The 18,154-nt window shown below is 41.4% G+C and overlaps 1 protein-coding gene across 2 annotated transcripts in view; it reads left to right on the top strand.

The window, feature by feature from the left end:
* atrnl1b (attractin-like 1b) overlaps positions 1-18,154 on the top strand; it is a 928,830-nt gene that overhangs the window by 366,505 nt on the left and 544,171 nt on the right. For both annotated transcript variants that reach the window (XM_072557357.1, XM_072557356.1), the window contains one exon: positions 5,536-5,588. In XM_072557357.1, coding sequence (XP_072413458.1) covers positions 5,536-5,588 — 53 coding nt within the window. The remainder of the gene's footprint in view (positions 1-5,535; positions 5,589-18,154) is intronic.

Genomic DNA, 18,154 nt, shown 5'->3' with positions numbered 1-18,154 from the left:
CTTTCCAATAACAGTTTTTTACTAGCACTCCTTCACCAATTCCAAAAGTATCTTTTCTTTTTAAGGATATGCCAGATGTGATTAGCAGCTATTCTATCTATATGTTGATGTTACTGGTATTGCTGTGGTGTTGAGGTCTGGTTCTTTCATCAGTATTACACACCACTTTTTCAGATAACCAATAAGCAATAACAACAGATAAAGAATGTGCTAAGATCAGAAACACTTTGCACTTTGTCTTGCCATTGTGCTAGCAAATATATGATCAGGGCAGCAGCATATGTTGAAGTATGGATATCACAGATATCTATTAGATGTATAACAGATGTCTATTATGCAATTTTATTGATGAAACAGAAATGCAATTAGCTGCATTTGGCTTGTGGCAACATTTTGGTCAACTGGCTTATAGATTAACATTTATTGCTCACTCCTAATTGTCCATGAAAAAGTTGATGTGCATAGATCTTTGAAAGTGGCAGGATATAGTGAGAGAATAGTTAGCAAAGCATGTTCGTTTTGGGCTTAATTTAACGGAGCTTTGAGTAGAACAACAGGAAAGTTATGCTTATCCAGTTCTGCTCACCACAATTTTACACTGATGAAAAGCCTTATTTATTCATGTCACTGCCTGGCCAGTATTAATTGTCTGTCTCTGGTTGCCATTGAGAAGATGGTGGTAAGCTGCTTTAATTTGAAGTGCTGCAATCCATGTGCTGTATGTGTACCTAGTCTAAGGGAGGCAATTCCAGGATTTTGACCCAGCAACAGTGAAGGAACAGCGGTATGGTTTCAAGTCAGGATGGTGAGTGCCTTGCAGGAGAACTTGGTGTTCCCACATATATGCTGCTCTTGAGAGGATGCAGGGGTGGTTTACTAGAATAGTTTTATGGATGAGAGAATTTGGTCAATTGTTAGTTTGGGAGAAGTTTTCACAATGGAACAAATGAAGTTAAGGTGAGGGCTGATCGATGTGTACAAAATTTGCAAAATATTAACAAAGCAAAGCTATTCCCATTATCTCATGGAACAAAGATTAGGGACTACACATTTAAAAGTTTTAAGAGGGGATGTGAGGCCAAACTAAGGGACAAGGGAAATTACTTGAAGAAATGACTACACATTCCTTTCCAAATCCCTGGGACAGAGCCACAGTGGACCTACAAGTGACGCTATCTGTTTACATGGACAGCCATCAAATAGGCCATCAAGTTTCTGAAAAGGCAGGCATGTTTTGGAACTGGTTAATAGTGTTTTTTAGTGCTCTCCTGCAAGGGTCTCCTACGTTACAGTGATCTACTGTATTCTCCATTACATGCATTCCAGAGAGGATTGTACTTTGAAGTGAGTGAATGACATAGCCCATTGGAGGAAGAGAAAATGGAAGAGGATAGCAATGAAGTTGAAGATACCGAGGAGGTGTGCCAAGCTTTAGGCACAAGGAAGGTGATTAGAGCTGGTACAGGTTTCTTCAGGATGATATCAATACCAGGGAGCATTTAATCAGACATTTTTTCAGAGTTTTGACTCAAAAAGACTGCATGCTCTGGAGCTCCCTGTGAGAAGAATGCATCTACTGATGCAATCTTGAATTCCTCATTCTTAACATCAGTGAAGGTTGACCATTTATCTAGTGATCTCCTGACCCTTTTGAAGGCTGAGATGGCTGTGGTGGTTGTATTTATAATGGTGATATTAGTGTGGACACCTCAAGGCCGCTCCACCAGTGAATATTGTAGCAGCCTAGGTTGCAGGACTTTGCTGTATAATGGACCCTTCATTTGAACAAAATAGACCATCGGTGTTGTTGGCATCCATGAGAGAAAGCACTCTTAATTTGTATAAATTATCTTTGGATGGCATTCTAGATTTCTGTACAGGCCACCACATGAGACACAACTGGCAGTTAGTTAGTGGCACTTTTAATGCCAGTAAGTAACTAGCCCATGCTGTAAAGTATTGTATGTCGAATTGAATATTGTGGCATGCATTCTATTATGTTGGTTATGCTCTTAATGAAAAATGCTATACTCTGAAAGCCCTGAGCCATAGTTTTGTTTGGGGGGAGGTGATGGCCTTGTGATATTATCGCTTGGACTGTTAATCTAGAGACAAAGTGTGGCGCTGGAAATGTGCAACAGGTCAGGCAGCATCCGAGGAGCAGGAGAGTCCATGTTTCAGGCATAAGCCCTTCATTGGGAGCGTGGAGGGGAAAGGGGGCTGAGAAATAAATAGGGGGTGGGGGTGGGAAGGCAATAGATGGATGCAGGTGATAGGTCAGTGGGAGGGAAGATGGACAGGTTAAGGGGGTACTGCTGAGTTGGTAGGTTGAATCTGGGATGAGGTGGGGGAGGGGAGATTTGGAAACTGGTGAAGTCGATTTTGATGCTGTGAGGTTATCAAGTCATGAGACTTTCTTCCTCCAGATGGTGGGTGGCTTTGATTTGGCAGTGGAGGTAGCCAAGGACTTGCATGTCCTTAAGGGAGTGGTAGTTGAAGTGGTTGGCCTGACAGTTGAGATGCTATGGATAGGACATCACCTAATAGATTGAGTCAAGATATAAGGAGGTAAGTTTGGTGGGGCAGGGCATAGACCCATGTTCTGGGGACTCGAGTTCAAATTCTGCCATAGCAGGTGGTAAATTTGAATTCAATAAAAAAGAATTCTGGAATGAAGAGTCTAATGATGACCATGAATCCATTGTTGATTGCCAGAAAAACCCATTGGGTTCACTAATGTCCTTTAGGGAATGAAACTGCTGTCCTGACCTGTTCTGGCTACATATAACTCCAGACCCACAGCAATGTGATCGAATCTTGAATAAATGCTGACCTAGCCTAATCCCATGAATGAATCAAAATAAAAGAAAGGCCTCCTTCATTTACAGTGCATGCCCAGAGCCAAGGAGAGAAATCATGGATCGTGTTGGTTCTCCTGTTTTTGGGCTTCTTAATGCCTTCTACCCATTTTAACTCTTGATACCATTTTGTGCAGCGTTTTTGCAATGTATTTCGGCTCTTCTGGAATAGAATATGCCAGCACAGAAGAAAGCCATTCAAACTATCTAGTCTGTGACTAGATTCCATTCCCACCCATTCTTTCCATTTTGTTTTCCAAATATTTATTAAGTTTCCTTTTGAACACTAATATGAATCTGTATCCACCAAAATAATAGGGAGGGAATACATTCCAAATCCTAACCATGCCTTATTTGAACAGTATTCCTTGTGTCCTCTCAGTTTCTTTTAGCAATCAACTAAACCTGGTAACAATTTCTGTTTATCGAGCCCTTCATAATTTTATTCATGTTCACCAAACAATTCATGTTCTATTCTTGGCTCCAGGGGGAACAATCCTAGCCTCTCTGTAATCCAATAGTTCTGGAACCATGCTTGTAAATTTCCACTGAACTTACGATGAAACTTCCACTCAGTTTTATAGTTATAGTACAGCAGTTTAGTTTTAAATTGTTTTAGCAAAAATTATTTGCTTTTGTACTCTATGCCTCTGTTTATACAGAGACCCCTGCCTGGTTAGATTTCCTTTGAAGCAATCAATAAGGCACTCGGTCAAATCAGGGCAATGAGCGGATTTCAGAGAAGGCACATTCCATTTGTATAGTTAAGGATATTGCAGAGTGGCATTGCAGCCACTAAAGTGAAAAATTAGTTGAGTTGGGGGCATTGGGGCTCATGGATTATGTGGCACGCAGTCATTGCCCCATGATCATTTGGCACCCATTTGAGAGATGAGTAGTTCTTAAGCCCAGGACCCCCAATAGTATGTTCCCAGTCTTCAGCACCACTTTCCAGGCCTTGCCCATAACACCATACTGTCTCAGGGAACTCTGACATCCATATCTTTCACTGCTGGTCAAAGTAATGCAACTCTGAGGGCCCTGCAATTGCATCAAACTGAACATGGTTGTGTTTGTAATTTTATTTTACAAGAGTGACTGTTATTCACTGTCACTGTGCACTTCACTGCATCTTCAAGGATCAATTGCCATTCATAAAAGCAAGCTGGTGTATTTCTCCTCCAGTGGGCGTCTTTTCCATTGTATTCTGTGCCCCACTCTTCTGAAAGACCTTTCTGGCCAATCCAACAACTTATTTGTTTCTGTTGCATGTGCTGTCAGGTCTTCAACAATAAGGCTGTGAGCATTTTTCCAATGTTCAGGGACTGCATTAACATTGGTATCTCTAGCCAATGTGTCTCTTGGAAGCTGAGAACCCAGAGATCTATCATTAACATCTTTAGTTGCAGTTACTTTTACAGAATGAATTCGGTAACTGAATCTGTTGCTGCTGTGCACCCAGTTATTTTGAAATGCACTCTGGCTGTTGACAGTTTTGGTTGCGTCCATCTACACCTCTTTAGCTTGGATAGGCAGCCTTCTCATTTTGCCATTTAGGAAAAAGAATGTCCCTGTTTTCCCATGTAATCTCCAAATAGATTTTGAAGTCCATATCAGCGAAGTGAGGGCCTTCCATGCTCTAGGTGGCAGATCAATGCTACTACTCCTGTTTTCCTGGTGTTTGCACCTCATATCAAGCTGGCTATTTCAATATTGGATGCTATGATGCCTTAAAATCTCTCTGTCTCAAATCATTGCTAATTGACCACCCTACAGCTTCTTGGATAATTGTGGGCTGTGGCTGTCTTCTTTCATGGGGTATTGCAGGAGCTAGAATGGTTCCCCAGATCTGGCTCCTGACTTGGGTGGCAATATCCTTTCATGTGCATCAAATGTGAAGAGAAATTATACAAATTGTGTATTAGTTTACTTCCAAAATCTTTTAGGTATTGAAAAGTTTTTAAGTAGCTCAGAAGTTGGCATACTCAGTACTAAGAGGTTACTTTAATAAATTATGGTACAGTTTTTCACTTGCAGTACAATGTGTATTGTTTAGTTTTAGAAGATTGACATGACGTGGCTTGTAAAACAATAGGATTTTACCATTAGAAATATCTCCATGGAGATTTCAAAGTATTTCCTGATAATCAATGGATGTTTACTAGTGGAAAGAAATTTAGCTTCCTAAATATGGGCAGAAGTTGTTATCAAGGTATCTAAAAATGTTGAAATGTAACAATCATGTCCAAGATTGTTGATTCCCATAACAAAAGGGACATTTTGGCCTTTCCGTAAAGGGAAGGTCAGAGGCAGAGGCAAAAATAGGAGGTAAATAGTAAAGACTAATATAGGAGGTAAATAAGGAAGTTAAATATCATTGTAAAACGAAGAATATATCTCATCCCGTGTAAGGTAAAATATTCCTATATTCCCTGCTTTGTCTTCAATGTCATTAAAATGCAAAATACTTCAGTCGTTTCAAAGGAACTCAAAGGTTTGAAAGAATTAAGATGTGTTACACTTGTTGTATAGAACTCCTAATAATTAAAAATGGAGTGCAATGAGACCCACTCAATATTTTGTATGTATAAAATGCTTGTCTAATCATGTACTTAAAAAAGATCATTGATACATTCCTGCAGTATAGTTTTTTGAAGATGATTTTCTTTATATATAGGTGTGAGTCAGATAACCGCTACCTTGGTAACCCACTCAAAGGAACCTGCTACTGTAAGTATTGCTTTATTTTTCATGCTTTTGTCCTTTGGATAACAGAGTTTATGAAAAATTAAGTTCCCATTAATTTTTAAGAACTAAATATAGGGAAAATACTTTTCGTTTGAGGTGCTTCTCCTGCTCTTTTACTTGAAATTGTCCTCATTTGAATTTCCTTCAGGTTTTCTTTAATTCTCAGTTGTAATACAATAACATTAAACTCCTGGAAGCATCTATCTACCTTCAAGGCCTTTCCAGTACACTAGTTATGAGGTTAAAATCAACTAGGCGAAAGTAAGGACTGCAGATGCTGGAGATCAGAGTGAAGATTAGAGTGGTGCTGGAAAAGCACAGCAGGTCAGGTAGCATCCGAGGTTAAGTTCGGGTTTAGGTTTGTCACGTGTACTCACATGAATACAGTGAAAACTTTACAAGTCTCCACTTATGGCACCATCTTGGCACCAGAAGGTACCTCGGTACAGGATCTTAGGTACAAAGCAGAAAAACTTAAAGTTAAAATGTGAAACATTATAGTCCTCCTCACTAAAAATTAGAAAAACAGAAATATTGTTAAATTCACCACAGTCTATAAGTGCAAAGCCATACTGAGCACGCACACCTTACAGGGGCTCGAGCTCCCCTACTCTGGACTCAATCTCATCCCTCACCACCAGGCTTCTTACCCCTGCTGTCCCTGCCACCTGCCTCAAGATGCATGTTCCTGTTCTCAATGCCATTTGGGATGTGTGCCATCAACATGGGGGACCTCTCTCGTTGCCACATTGGGCTTGCCCACTATTAGAATCATCCCAGAATGGCATTGTTGCAGGTGGCCTGAAACAGGTTGTATTTTCTTTTAACTCTACATTTTCATTCTCATCAACTTATTTATTAGCTGATGAAGTCATATCGTAAGTGTTTTATTAATTGATGTTGACTTTTTGGGTATTTGGACTTCTACAGAAGTGGAATTGGAGGAATTGATCGATATCCTTCATAATTATCAGCACTGTATTAAATTTAAAGTCACAACACACAAGGAAAGCATAGGCCAGGATTTAGTGCGAATTTTGGGGCAAATGGTTTCAGGGGTAATTAACTCCCTGTCCTCATCAGTGAGAAAGATCATAGATCAAACACCAACTAGGTATTTAAGTGTTGTCCAACAAGCTGCTTGTCCAATCAAGAGCTGTGACACTGAAGTCCCACTTGCCTATGGCTACGAGTCAGTCAGAGGCCAGTAGCCTCAGGGAGCTGGCGATGCTGTTGAAAACCAGATCAGACTGTCAAGATGAGTTGGTGAACAGATAAGTATTTTCATGGGTTGGAACTATTGCAGGATTTGGGGTCAGGAGGGATTGGAAATAATGGCATGACGGTGATTTTGAGAAACAAACACCTGTCCCCATCATTGCCCTCAGTTGCATCCACATTGGATAAATGGAACCTCCCCAACCCAAAACCATCAGATAAGCTGCCCTGCATTTTCTTTATGTAAAATAGTCATCTGTCCTAGCTGCTGGAAAGATGTAATCACAATAGTTGTGGGTTAAGGTCTTTGTCTGTCTTTAATTACTTAACGGACTGAATTTGTGGCAGGTTGAGAAAATCAGTCATGGACCTCTTTATTGAGAACCTCCTTACTGAGCTGGTGTGAAAAGTGTCACTGCATTAATCAATTTACCTTTCCTGTCACCATCTTGCATCCTTACCTTGCAGGGAGGGGAGGATCACACCACAGCATATAAACTGGCATACAATGTGGGCATAAGTTAGCGACAGAAGTTTTTATCAAAATAACTGGCAACCATTTCTACATCCAAAACGCCAACACAATGAACACATCCTCGAGATGGGTGATCTCATAGCTGATGTGCTTCAGTCGCGTACTCTCAAACTAGAAACATTTTGTCCAGCCAGTTATTATCCTTGGCATGCATCTTAAAAGTAAATCTGCGTTTGATAGCTAATAATTAGCTGGTTATGGCCCATATCAACCCCAGACTCCCAACCTGCCTTGGTCCCCTGCAATTTGCATACTGATGAAATAGGTCCACAGTGATGCCATTTCCCTAGCCCTAAACTCATCCCTGGAATAATCTGGATAACAAGGACACCTACGTCAGACTCCTACTCATCGTGTACAACTCAGTCTTCAACACCACAATCCTCTCCAGACTAATCTCAGAACTCCAAGACTAGGTCTCTGCTCTACCCTCTGTAACTGGATCCTCAGCTTCCTGACCTGCAGACTACAGTGAAAATAGACAACAACACCACCTCCACAATAACACACAACACTGGAGCTTCCCAAGAATGTGTTCTCAGCCCTCTTCTATGCTCCCTGTACATCCATGACTGTAGACAAATTCCAAATGAATGCTATCTACAAGTTTGCTGACACCATCGTGGGAGGATGGATTACAAACAATGATTAGTCAGAATAAAGGGAGGGAATAGATGGTTTGGTGTCATGGTGCAATGATGATAACCTCTCTCTCATTGTCAGCAAAAGAAAAAAAACTGATCATTCCTTTCAGAAAGAAAGGAGGAGGACATGCTCCCATCTCCATTAACAGAGCTGAGGTGGAGAGGGTCGAGATTGTCCAGTTCCTAGGAGTGATGATAACTGACAATCCATCCTGGACTTTCCATGTAGATGCGACAGTCAACAAGACACACCAACACTGCAGGACCTTCACCAACTTTTACAGTTGCACCATAGCATACTGGCCAGGTGCATAATGGCCTCTTACAACAACTGCTCTGTCCAGGACCGTAACAAACTACAGAAGGCTGTGTGCACAGCCAGACCATCACTGAAGCTAACTTCACATCCATGGATGCTATTCACACCCTTCGTTGCTGTGGAAGGGCTGCTGTTATCATTAAAGTTTCCTCCCACTCCAGGAATGCTCTCTTACAGAAGATACAGAATCTTGAACATCTGCACTAATAGGTTGAAGAACAGCTTCTTCCCTCCTGTTAGACTGCTGAATGGACTCTCTAACTTCAAGTAATGTTGATCTTGCTTTGCACACCTCCTGTGCAGTTGTAACCTGTATGCCTCACTCTGTATATCTTTGTTTACTATGATCTGCCTGTACTGCTTTCAAAACAAAGTTGTTCACTGTACTTAGGTACGTGTGACTACAGTAAATCAAATCAAATAATGTTCATTATGTCATAGATGCTGTTTAAACCAAACCTTGGAAAATGTTCCACAATTTATGGTTTCAGATAGGATAACCAAAAGTATTGAATTTCCTGCACAAGGAATCCAAGGTTAGTTGAGTTCTGTAATTAAAATTCCTGTCAACTGTGATTGAATCCTGCCATGCCCTTTAGTTGTTAGGCTTCTCTTTTGTCTTGCCACTAGCTGTTTGACTCCCAGTAATTAGGATGAGAGGTTGATTTTGCAACACGGGTGCCCAGAATATAGTTTCTTCAACTGTGATCATCGCTGAACACTATGCAACAATTTAGCATGGCTAATCCATCTAACATTAACATCTTTGGATTGTGGGAGGAAACTGGAGCACCCAGTGGAAATCCCCAGTCACCCTAGGCTGGAAGCTGAAGACATTCCCTCCCTGTTTGGTGTTTCTTTTGACACCTTTAGGGATTATATGTCATTGATCCCACACAGAATTTTGGTCAGCCAATAAATTTACAACTACATAAACTTTGTTTTTGTAGAAGCCATTTTTTTAAAATCACATTTTGAATGAAGCTCAAAAGACAGAGTCTAGATCAGAGTGGTACTGGAAAAGCACAGTCAGTCAGGCAGCATCCAAGGCACAGGAGAATCGACGTTTCGGGCAAAAGCCCTTCATCAGGACTGAAGACAGGCAGCCTTCAGGGTGGAGAGGGTAGTTAACTACCAAGCTTTAAATTTTAAGCGAAGCACGTTAACTCTGGTCTAGGTACTGCTGTGAGAAATGAACCAGAGAATGTGTTTTGAATTCAAACAGGTGCAGTGTGTATATCATCTTTCTGTCTGTAAAGTACAGGGCCCTGTATTAATGACTTGAATGAGGAGGTTGAGGGGTGGGTTAGTAAATTTACTGACAACACAAAGGTTAGAGGTGCCGTTGATAGTATTGAGGGCTATTGCAGGCTGCAGTGCAACATAGACAGTATGCAGACTGGGCTGAGAAATGGCAGGTGGAGTTCAACCTGGATAAATGCAAAGTGATGCATTTTGGAAGGTCGAACTCGAATGCTGAATATAGGATTAAAGACAGGATTCTTGGCAGTGTGGAGGAACAGTGGGATCTTGGTGTTCAAGTGCATAGATCCCTCAAATTGCCACCCAAGTGAATAGGTTTGTTAAGAAAGCATATGGTGTTTTGGGATCGAGTTTAAGCACAGCAAGGTTTTGCTGCAGTTCTTCCAAACTCTGGTGAGACTACACTTGGAATATTGTGTCCAGTACTGGTCACCCTATTATAGGAAAGAAACAGAGGCTTTGGAGAGGGTGAACAGAACGTTTACCAGGATGCTGCCTGGACTGAGGGGCTTGTCTTACGAAGAGAGGTTGACTAAGCTCAGACCTTTCTCTCTGGAGAGTAGGAGGAAGAGAGGTGACCTGATGGAGGTATATAAGGTATTGAGTGGCATGGATAGAGTCAATAGCCAGACACTTTTCCCCAGGGCAGGATTGACTGGCACGAGGGGTCATAGTTTTAAGATATAGGAGGAAGATATAGAGGAGATGTTAGAGGTAGGTTCTTTATGCAGACAGTTGTGAATGCATAGAATGCGTTACCAGTGGTGGTGGTGGAAGCAGTGTCATTAGGGACATTTAAGTGACTGCTGGATATGCAGATGAATTGAAGGGTGTGTAGGTTATTTTATTTTAGATTGGGAATATTCCTCAGCACAAGATCATGGGCTGAAGGGCCTGTTCTGTGCTGTACTTTTCTATGTTCTATTTTCTATTAACACACAGTAAGGAAAACAAATTCAGTTTAAAGCTATACATTTTTCCAGTTTAATACCCAAGTTCACAACCAATTATGAACCTTCGCCACAGTCAATTGTGGCTTTATTCTTTTTCAAACTTTCTGCAACAGATTGCAGCGTAATGTCTTAAGTCATTTCGGAGGACAATTAATAGTGCAAGTCCAGAGTTACATATAGTTTTGAGCGGATAAGGATGATAAATGTATTTGCTTTAAAGGACCTTAAGAAACTTGATGGTTTTTTTTATGACCATCTGATAGTGACAGTGAACATGAAATTACCTTTTTATTTCAGATTTATTAATGAATTTATATTCTATTAGCTATCATGCTGGAATTTGATCCCTTGTTTTAGGGCCATTAGTTTGGATTTCTACATTACTAATCCAGTAACTAGCATTATGCAACATAAAAAAAGAGAACTGTTCAGTGTATCAGCTAACATAGAGAAGCAAAACTGCTTTGTTGGTATTGTGGTCAGAAGATAGCTAAAGTCTCCTTTTACCAGAAAAGAAATTTGAGCAAGAGGGAATGAAGGTGGAAGAAGATGCAAGTCCAGGACTAAGGTAGTGTAGTGAGGTGAGGAAATTGTTGAAGGATGTTTGGTCTGCTGGGTGTGGAGATGCATAAGAAATGACAGAGGTAGCTGGTTAAATAATCTCAGACCTTCTGACACAGATGCTTACGAACTCTCAGCACTATGATGAGCATTAGGCAAGGCACAAGTTCTTTGGTAAGAACTGTTGGATAATTTCCCCAGAAATCGAAACAGATTTTCAGAAAGGGAAGAAAGGAATCAGAGATGGACCAGATGCAAGTGAGAGTGGGCTGGAAATTGGAAATGAAATAAATAAATGTTTCCAAAACCAGACAAGCAAGGGTGGCAGCATCCATGATATTGTCACTGTCCTGGGGACACAGTTGTGGCTGGGGTCCAGAGTAGTACAAGCACAAGGAATTTTCCACGTACCCCACAAAGAGACAGGCATAACAGGGACCTATGCTGGTACCCATGTCCACACCTTTGACCTGAAAAAAAGTGGAAGGAGTTAAAGAAGAAGTTGTTCAAAGCAAGGACTAGATTGGCCAAGTGGCGGAGTTTGGTGAATGTGGACAGTTCAGGCTTCTTTTGCAGGAAGAAATGGAGAGTCCTGAGAGTATCCTGTCTTTTTGATGGATGGGAGGAGTGGGTTGGGAGTGGGTGGGGGTGTGGACATGCAAAGAGATTGAACAAGCCTGCTAAAGACTAGGCAGCTGGAGTCTGAAAACTGGAAGTTCTGAATCTGAGCATACAGGTAGTTTCAAGGATTACCTTGAGAGCAAACAAACAGTCCTGAGATACAGCCAGGTATAATGGGTGGGCCTGGTACCTGTCTCTTTGGGCACAGGGCACTTTGTGATATGCTGTAGGTATTACCACATTGAAATATTTGTGACTATAACAGAGGCCTAAGTCAAGAAGCACAGGACTGGATATTTAATATTCCTGGATATAAGATTTTCAAGAAAGGAAGGAAAGAAGAGAGAGTGGCTGTATGGATTAAGGACGTGCTGTAGTGGCGAGGTAGGATGTTCTGGACATAGTGAAAATTGTTTGGTTAGAGCTAAAGAACATTACATGCAGTTATTTTGCTCAGTGTGGTCTATAAAACACCACTAGTGAGAAAAGGTCAAGGAACACATTTGCTAGAAAATAGAGATCTACAAGAATTGTAGAGTAGTTATAATGAAGTACTTTTATTATCTGAATAATGACTGAGATAATTATACTGTAAAGAGTATAGAGTGTGTTTGAAAAAAAGTCACGAATATGCAAGAGAATCCACCTGACTGCAGAGCGAAATGGATTTTGGTGAGAAAGTTGTGAGAATCATGTAAGATTGATATTGACTACCAGCTGATAAGAATGAAACATCTCATTTTCCAACCAAGTGATGAATGGTAAAACAAGATTCTCAAATAAAAACACAATACTGTGGATGCTTGAGATAAAAAACAGTGCTGGAGTAATCTAGGAGGACTGGTGACACCAGTGGAGAGTGAAATAGTTAACATTTTGATTGCAATATTTGCTTTTATTTGAGATAATATTCTCACTCATGAGCATTGAGAGGCCTCATTATTATGGCATCTCATTTTATTGATTGCAGTTTCCCATTCTCTCAACTGTCCCATTGAAACTAGACAGCAAGAATTTTAGAAATCAAATTCAGAACAAGAGTCTGGCATCTCCAGCTCGCCATTTACTCCTCTCGCCCTCCATCAGCCACCAACATCTCCATGAGCAATAACGATATGCAGCTGCCAGAAGTACTTCTAGGTCCTTGTCAGAAAAGGGCAGTGCCAATTACCTTCTGTCCAACATATCCATGGCAAGTAAAATGAACTATACAGGGAGAAGTAGACAGCAAGTGCCTGACCAGATTCATCGTTGGCCTTTAAAAAATGATGCCGACACCAGGAATCGCAGGAATTCCCAGTAGTGGTCAGTACTTCTGCCTGTAGCAAGTGGGATAATAGTATGAATGGGACACTACAGGGATATGGTATGTAGGTAATGAAGTGAGTTTGGGAAGGTAGTGTGAGAAAACACGCTGGTACTCTCAGAGAAACCCCTTTTGAAACTTCCCAAAAGCAACATTTTGTCGATTTTCTGGTGAGACAAATTGTGCAAGTATGAAAAAAGGAATAGAAAGTTTTTTGTAGTGCAGTGGCAGTATCCCTATCCCTGGGTCAGAATTTCTGGGGTTCAAGTCCTACCCGCCCTAACTATGTCCGATAATATGTCTGTACAGCATGGTTTAAAGTATCGAAGAGGAGGAATGAGACTGATTTGTCATCACAAAGGCGATTCATGTATGATGCGAGCTGCAGTGGCTGAAGTATTTGCTTTGCATCTCTCTTTATCAAGGGAGAAGATGCTTCCCAGGTCATGGTGAAACAGCAGGATAGTCAGACATTTAAAGTATTTAAAATTGATGAGATGTAGTTTTGGTTAGGTTGTCTGTACTTAATGTTAATAAGGCAGCGGGACTGGACGAATTTTGTTTTCTTTATTATTTTATAGTCTCTGGGCATCTCTGGTTAGAGACAAAAAAAAACTGCAGATGCTGGATTCCAAGGTAGACGAGCATGAGGCTGGAGGTGGAGGAGTCAACGTTTCGGGTGTAACCCTTCTTCAGGAGCCAAGAACGGCTACATCGGAAATGTTGACTTCTCCACCTCCTTGTGCTGCCTGGCTTGCTGTGTTCGTTCAGCCTCCTGCTTGTCTACCACTGGCATTTATTGTTCATCCCCAATCACTCTTAAACTGAGTGGCTCCCTAGGCCACTTCAGACAGCAAGTAAGAGTTCATAAGATATAGGGAGCAGAATTAGGCCATTTGGCCCACCGAGTCCGTTCCACCATTCGTCTGTGGCTGATATGCTCCTCAGCCCTATTTTCCTGCCTTATCTCCATATTTCTTCATTGTATTATCAATCAAAAATCTGTCTAACTCCTCCTTAAATTTACTCACTGTCTCAGCATCCACTGCACTTTGAGGTAGTGAATTCCACAGATTCGCAACCCTTTGAGAGAAGTAGTTTCTCTTCAACTCTGTTTTAAATTTGCTACCCTGTATCCTATGACTATGACCCTTTGTCCTAGAATGCTCCATGAGGAGGTTTCCACACCTTTTATCTTGAGTACCTCAATTTGATCTCCCCTCATTCTGCTAGATTCCAGAGCATATAGGCAAAACTGTTAAGTCTCATTTATGACAACCCTCTCATCTCTGGGTTCAACCTCATTGTTATGAATATGTGGATGGAGTGTACCTTTTAGAGAGTTAAAAGTGAGCAGAACGACCTGACAGCACCAAATGTTCTGAATAAGATACAATGTAAAATGTGGTCCAGCTACTAGAGTAGCTAGGGTAGCTGATTGCCTGGAGACAAAGATGGATTTGAATTAGGCCAATCAGTTCAAATTATACCCCCAAAAAGTACCAAACTCTTATCAGTATAGTATATTGACAATCTTAAAAGCCAATGACTCAATCCGATATTTTGTGCATATAAGACTGGGAATAATTGAACAGTTGGGAGGAAAACTGCCACACTGCCAACATGTAGAGATGGCCTGAAAAATAGCTCTCTTAAAGGTAGCTTCATCAATCAGTAACTCCACCCCCCCCCCCCCCCCCCAGCCGATTATCCAACTGGTGTTCTAAAAGGGAAAGTAAAAGATATGTTAGAGGAAGGAGTTGTAAATTATTGTTCATTAATTATTCTTTGTTATACTTAAGACCATAAGACATACGAGTGGAAGTAAGGCCATTCAGCCCATCGAGTCCACTCCGCCATTCAATCATGGCTGATGGGCACTTCAACTCCACTTACCCGCATTCTCCCCGTAGCCCTTAATTCCTTGACACAACAAGAATCTATCAATCTCGGCCTTGAAGACATTTAGCGTCCCGGCCTACACTGCACTCTGTGGCAATGAATTCCACAGGCCCACCAACCTCTCTGGTTGAAGAAATGTCTCCGCATTTCTGTTCTGAATTTACCCCCTCTAATTCTAAGGCTGTGTCCACGGGTCCTAGTCTCCTCACCTAACAGAAACAATTTCCCAGCGTCCACCTTTTCCAACCATGTATTATCTTGTACGTCTCTATTAAGTCTCCCCTTAATCTTCTAAACTCCAATGAGTACAATCCCAGGATCCTTAGCCGTTCCTCATATGTTAGACCAACCATTCCAGGGATCATCCGTGTGAATCTCCGCTGGACACGTTCCAGTGCCAGTATGTCCTTCCTGAGGTGTGGGAACCAAAACTGGACACAGTACTCCAAATGGGGCCTAACCAGAGCTTTATAAAGTCTCAGTAGCACAACAGTCCTTTTATATTCCAATCCCCTTGAGATAAGTGACAACATTGCATTCGCTTTCTTAATCACGGACTCAACCTGCATGTTGACCTTTAGAGAATCCTCGACTAGCACTCCCAGATCCCTTTGTACTTTGGCTTTACGAATTTTCTCACTGTTTAGAAAGTAGTCTGTGCTTTTATTCTTTTTGCCAAAGTGCAAGATCTCGCATTTGTTCACGTTGAATTCCATCAGCCATTTCCTGGACCACTCTCCCAAACTGTCTAGATCCTTCTGTAGCCTCCCCACTTCCTCAGTACTACCTGCCTGTCCACCTAACTTCGTATCATCTGCAAACTTTGCTAGAATGCCCCCAGAACAGCTGTGGCCCCAACACTGAACCCTGCGGGACACCGCTCGTCACCGGCTGCCATTTTGAAAAAGAACATTTTATCCCAACTCTCTGCCTTCTGTCAGACAGCCAATCCTCAATCCATCCCAGTAGCTCGCCTCGAACACCATGGGCCCTCACCTTGCTCAGCAGCCTGCCGTGTGGCACCTTATCAAAGGCCTTTTGGAAGTCTAGATAGACCATATCCACTGGGTTTCCCTGGTCTACTTGTCACCTTTTCAAAGAACACCAACAGGTTTGTCAGGCATGACCTCCCCTTACTAAATCCATGTTGACTTGTTCTGATCAGACTCTGCTCTTCTAAGAATTTAGAAACCTCATTCTTAATGATGGATTCTAGAATTTTACCCACAACCGAGGTTAGGCTAATTGGCCTATAATTTTCCATCTTTTGTCTTGATCCTTTCTTGAACAATGGGGTTACACAGCGATCTTCCAATCAACCGGGACTTTCCCTGACTCCAGTGATTCTTGAAAGATCTCAACCAATGCCTCCGCTATTTCCTCAGCCACCTCTCTCCGAACTCTAGGATGTATCCTATCGGGGCCAGGAGATTTATCAATTTTAAGACTTTTAGCTTTTCTAGCACTATCTCTTTTGTAATGGCAACCATACTCAACTCAGCCCCCTGACTCCCTTTCATTGTTGGGATATTACTCACGTCTTCCACTGTGAAAACTGATGCAAAGTACTTGTTAAGTTCTCCTGCTATTTCCTTATCTTCCATCACTAGGCTTCCAGCATCAGTTTGAAGTGGCCCAATGTCTACTTTTGCATGTCGTTTGTTTCTTATGTATTGAAAGAAACTTTTACTATCATTTCTAATATTACTGGCTAGCCTACCTTCATAATTGATCCTCTCCTTTCTTATTACTCTCTTTGTTATCCTCTGTTTTTGGAGCCTTCCCAATCTTCTGATTTCCCACTGCTCTTGGCCACTTTATAGGATCTCTCTTTTTCTTTAATACATTTCCTGACTTCCTTTGTCAGCCATGGCTGTCTAATCCCTCCCTGGATAATCTTTCTTTTCTTGGAGATGAACCTCTGTACAGTGTCCTCAATTATACCCACAAACTCCTGCCATTTTTGCTCTACTGTCTTCCCCTCTAGCCTCTGCTTCCAGTCTATTTTTGTCAGTTCCTCTCTCATGCCCTCATACATACCTTTATTTAACTGTAACACCATTACATCCAATTTTGCCTTCTCTCTTTCAAACTGCAGCCTGAACTCTACCATACTATGGTCGCTGCTTCCTAAGAGTTCCCTTACTTTAAGATCTTTTATAGAGTCTGGTTCATTGCAAAGCACTAGGTCCAGAATAGCCTGCTCCCTTGTGGGCTCCATGACAAGCTGTTCCAAAAAGCCATCCTGTAAGCATTCCACGAATTCCCTTTCTTTGGATCCAGTTGAAGAAATAAAATTATTAATTTTTACTTTAAATACTTCTTGGCCTCTCGAATTTTTACAGTTCACTGCACTGGATAAATCTTTTCTGTGGTGCTTTGGTTTAAATTAAGCAGGATGTTTCATCCTGTATTGTAACAGTTTGGGGGCTCATCGGCTGGATTTGAACTGGTTGAGACAGATTTAAATAGTGAGTTTTGAGATTTGTAGCTAAGGCTGAGGTTTTGGATGCAGGTTTGCTCGCTGAGTGTGAAAGTTCATTTCCAGACGTTTCGTCACCCTACTAAATAACATCTTCAGTGGGCCTCAGGCGAAGCACTGCTGAAAATTCCTGCTTTCTATTTATACATTTGGGTTTCTTTGGGTGAGTAATGTCATTTCCTGTGGTGATGTTACTTCCTGTGGTGAAGTCACTTCCTGTTCCTTTTCTCAGGCAGTGATAGATGGGGTCTAACTCAATGTGTTTGTTGATAGAGTTCCTGTTAGAATGCCATGCTTCTAGGAATTCTTGTGTGTGTCTTTGTTTGGTTTGTCCTAGGATGGATGTGTTGTCCCAGTCGACGTGGTGTCCTTCCTCATCTGTATGTAAGGATACTAGTGAGAGAGGGTCATGTCTTTTTGTTGGTAGTTGGTGTTCATGTATCCTGGTGGCCAGTTTTCTGCCTGTTTGTCCAATGTAGACATTGGGTGAGAGCAAGTTTGACTTGGCTATGCTCGGATTCCTGGTAACTTATCCTGCCAGTGCTCAGTGTAATATTCTGTGGGGAGGGGAGAAAAAGATAAAAGCTTGCCTATTCACAAAGCAAAAGTATTAAACATGGGAATTGTAGGAATTTAAGTCGAAAAACATGTTGACTATATACTTTTGAGATAGCACTGCTTCCTTTTTGTTTATGACTGCTTAGCATTCTACTTGAATCATCCATTTATATTCTATAAGCCTCT

Source organism: Chiloscyllium punctatum, chromosome 38, assembly GCF_047496795.1.
Source record: "Chiloscyllium punctatum isolate Juve2018m chromosome 38, sChiPun1.3, whole genome shotgun sequence".
Classification (NCBI taxonomy): Eukaryota; Metazoa; Chordata; class Chondrichthyes; order Orectolobiformes; family Hemiscylliidae; genus Chiloscyllium; species Chiloscyllium punctatum.
Note: the sequence above shows the minus strand (reverse complement) of the source record. Positions and strands in the feature narration are given on the sequence as shown.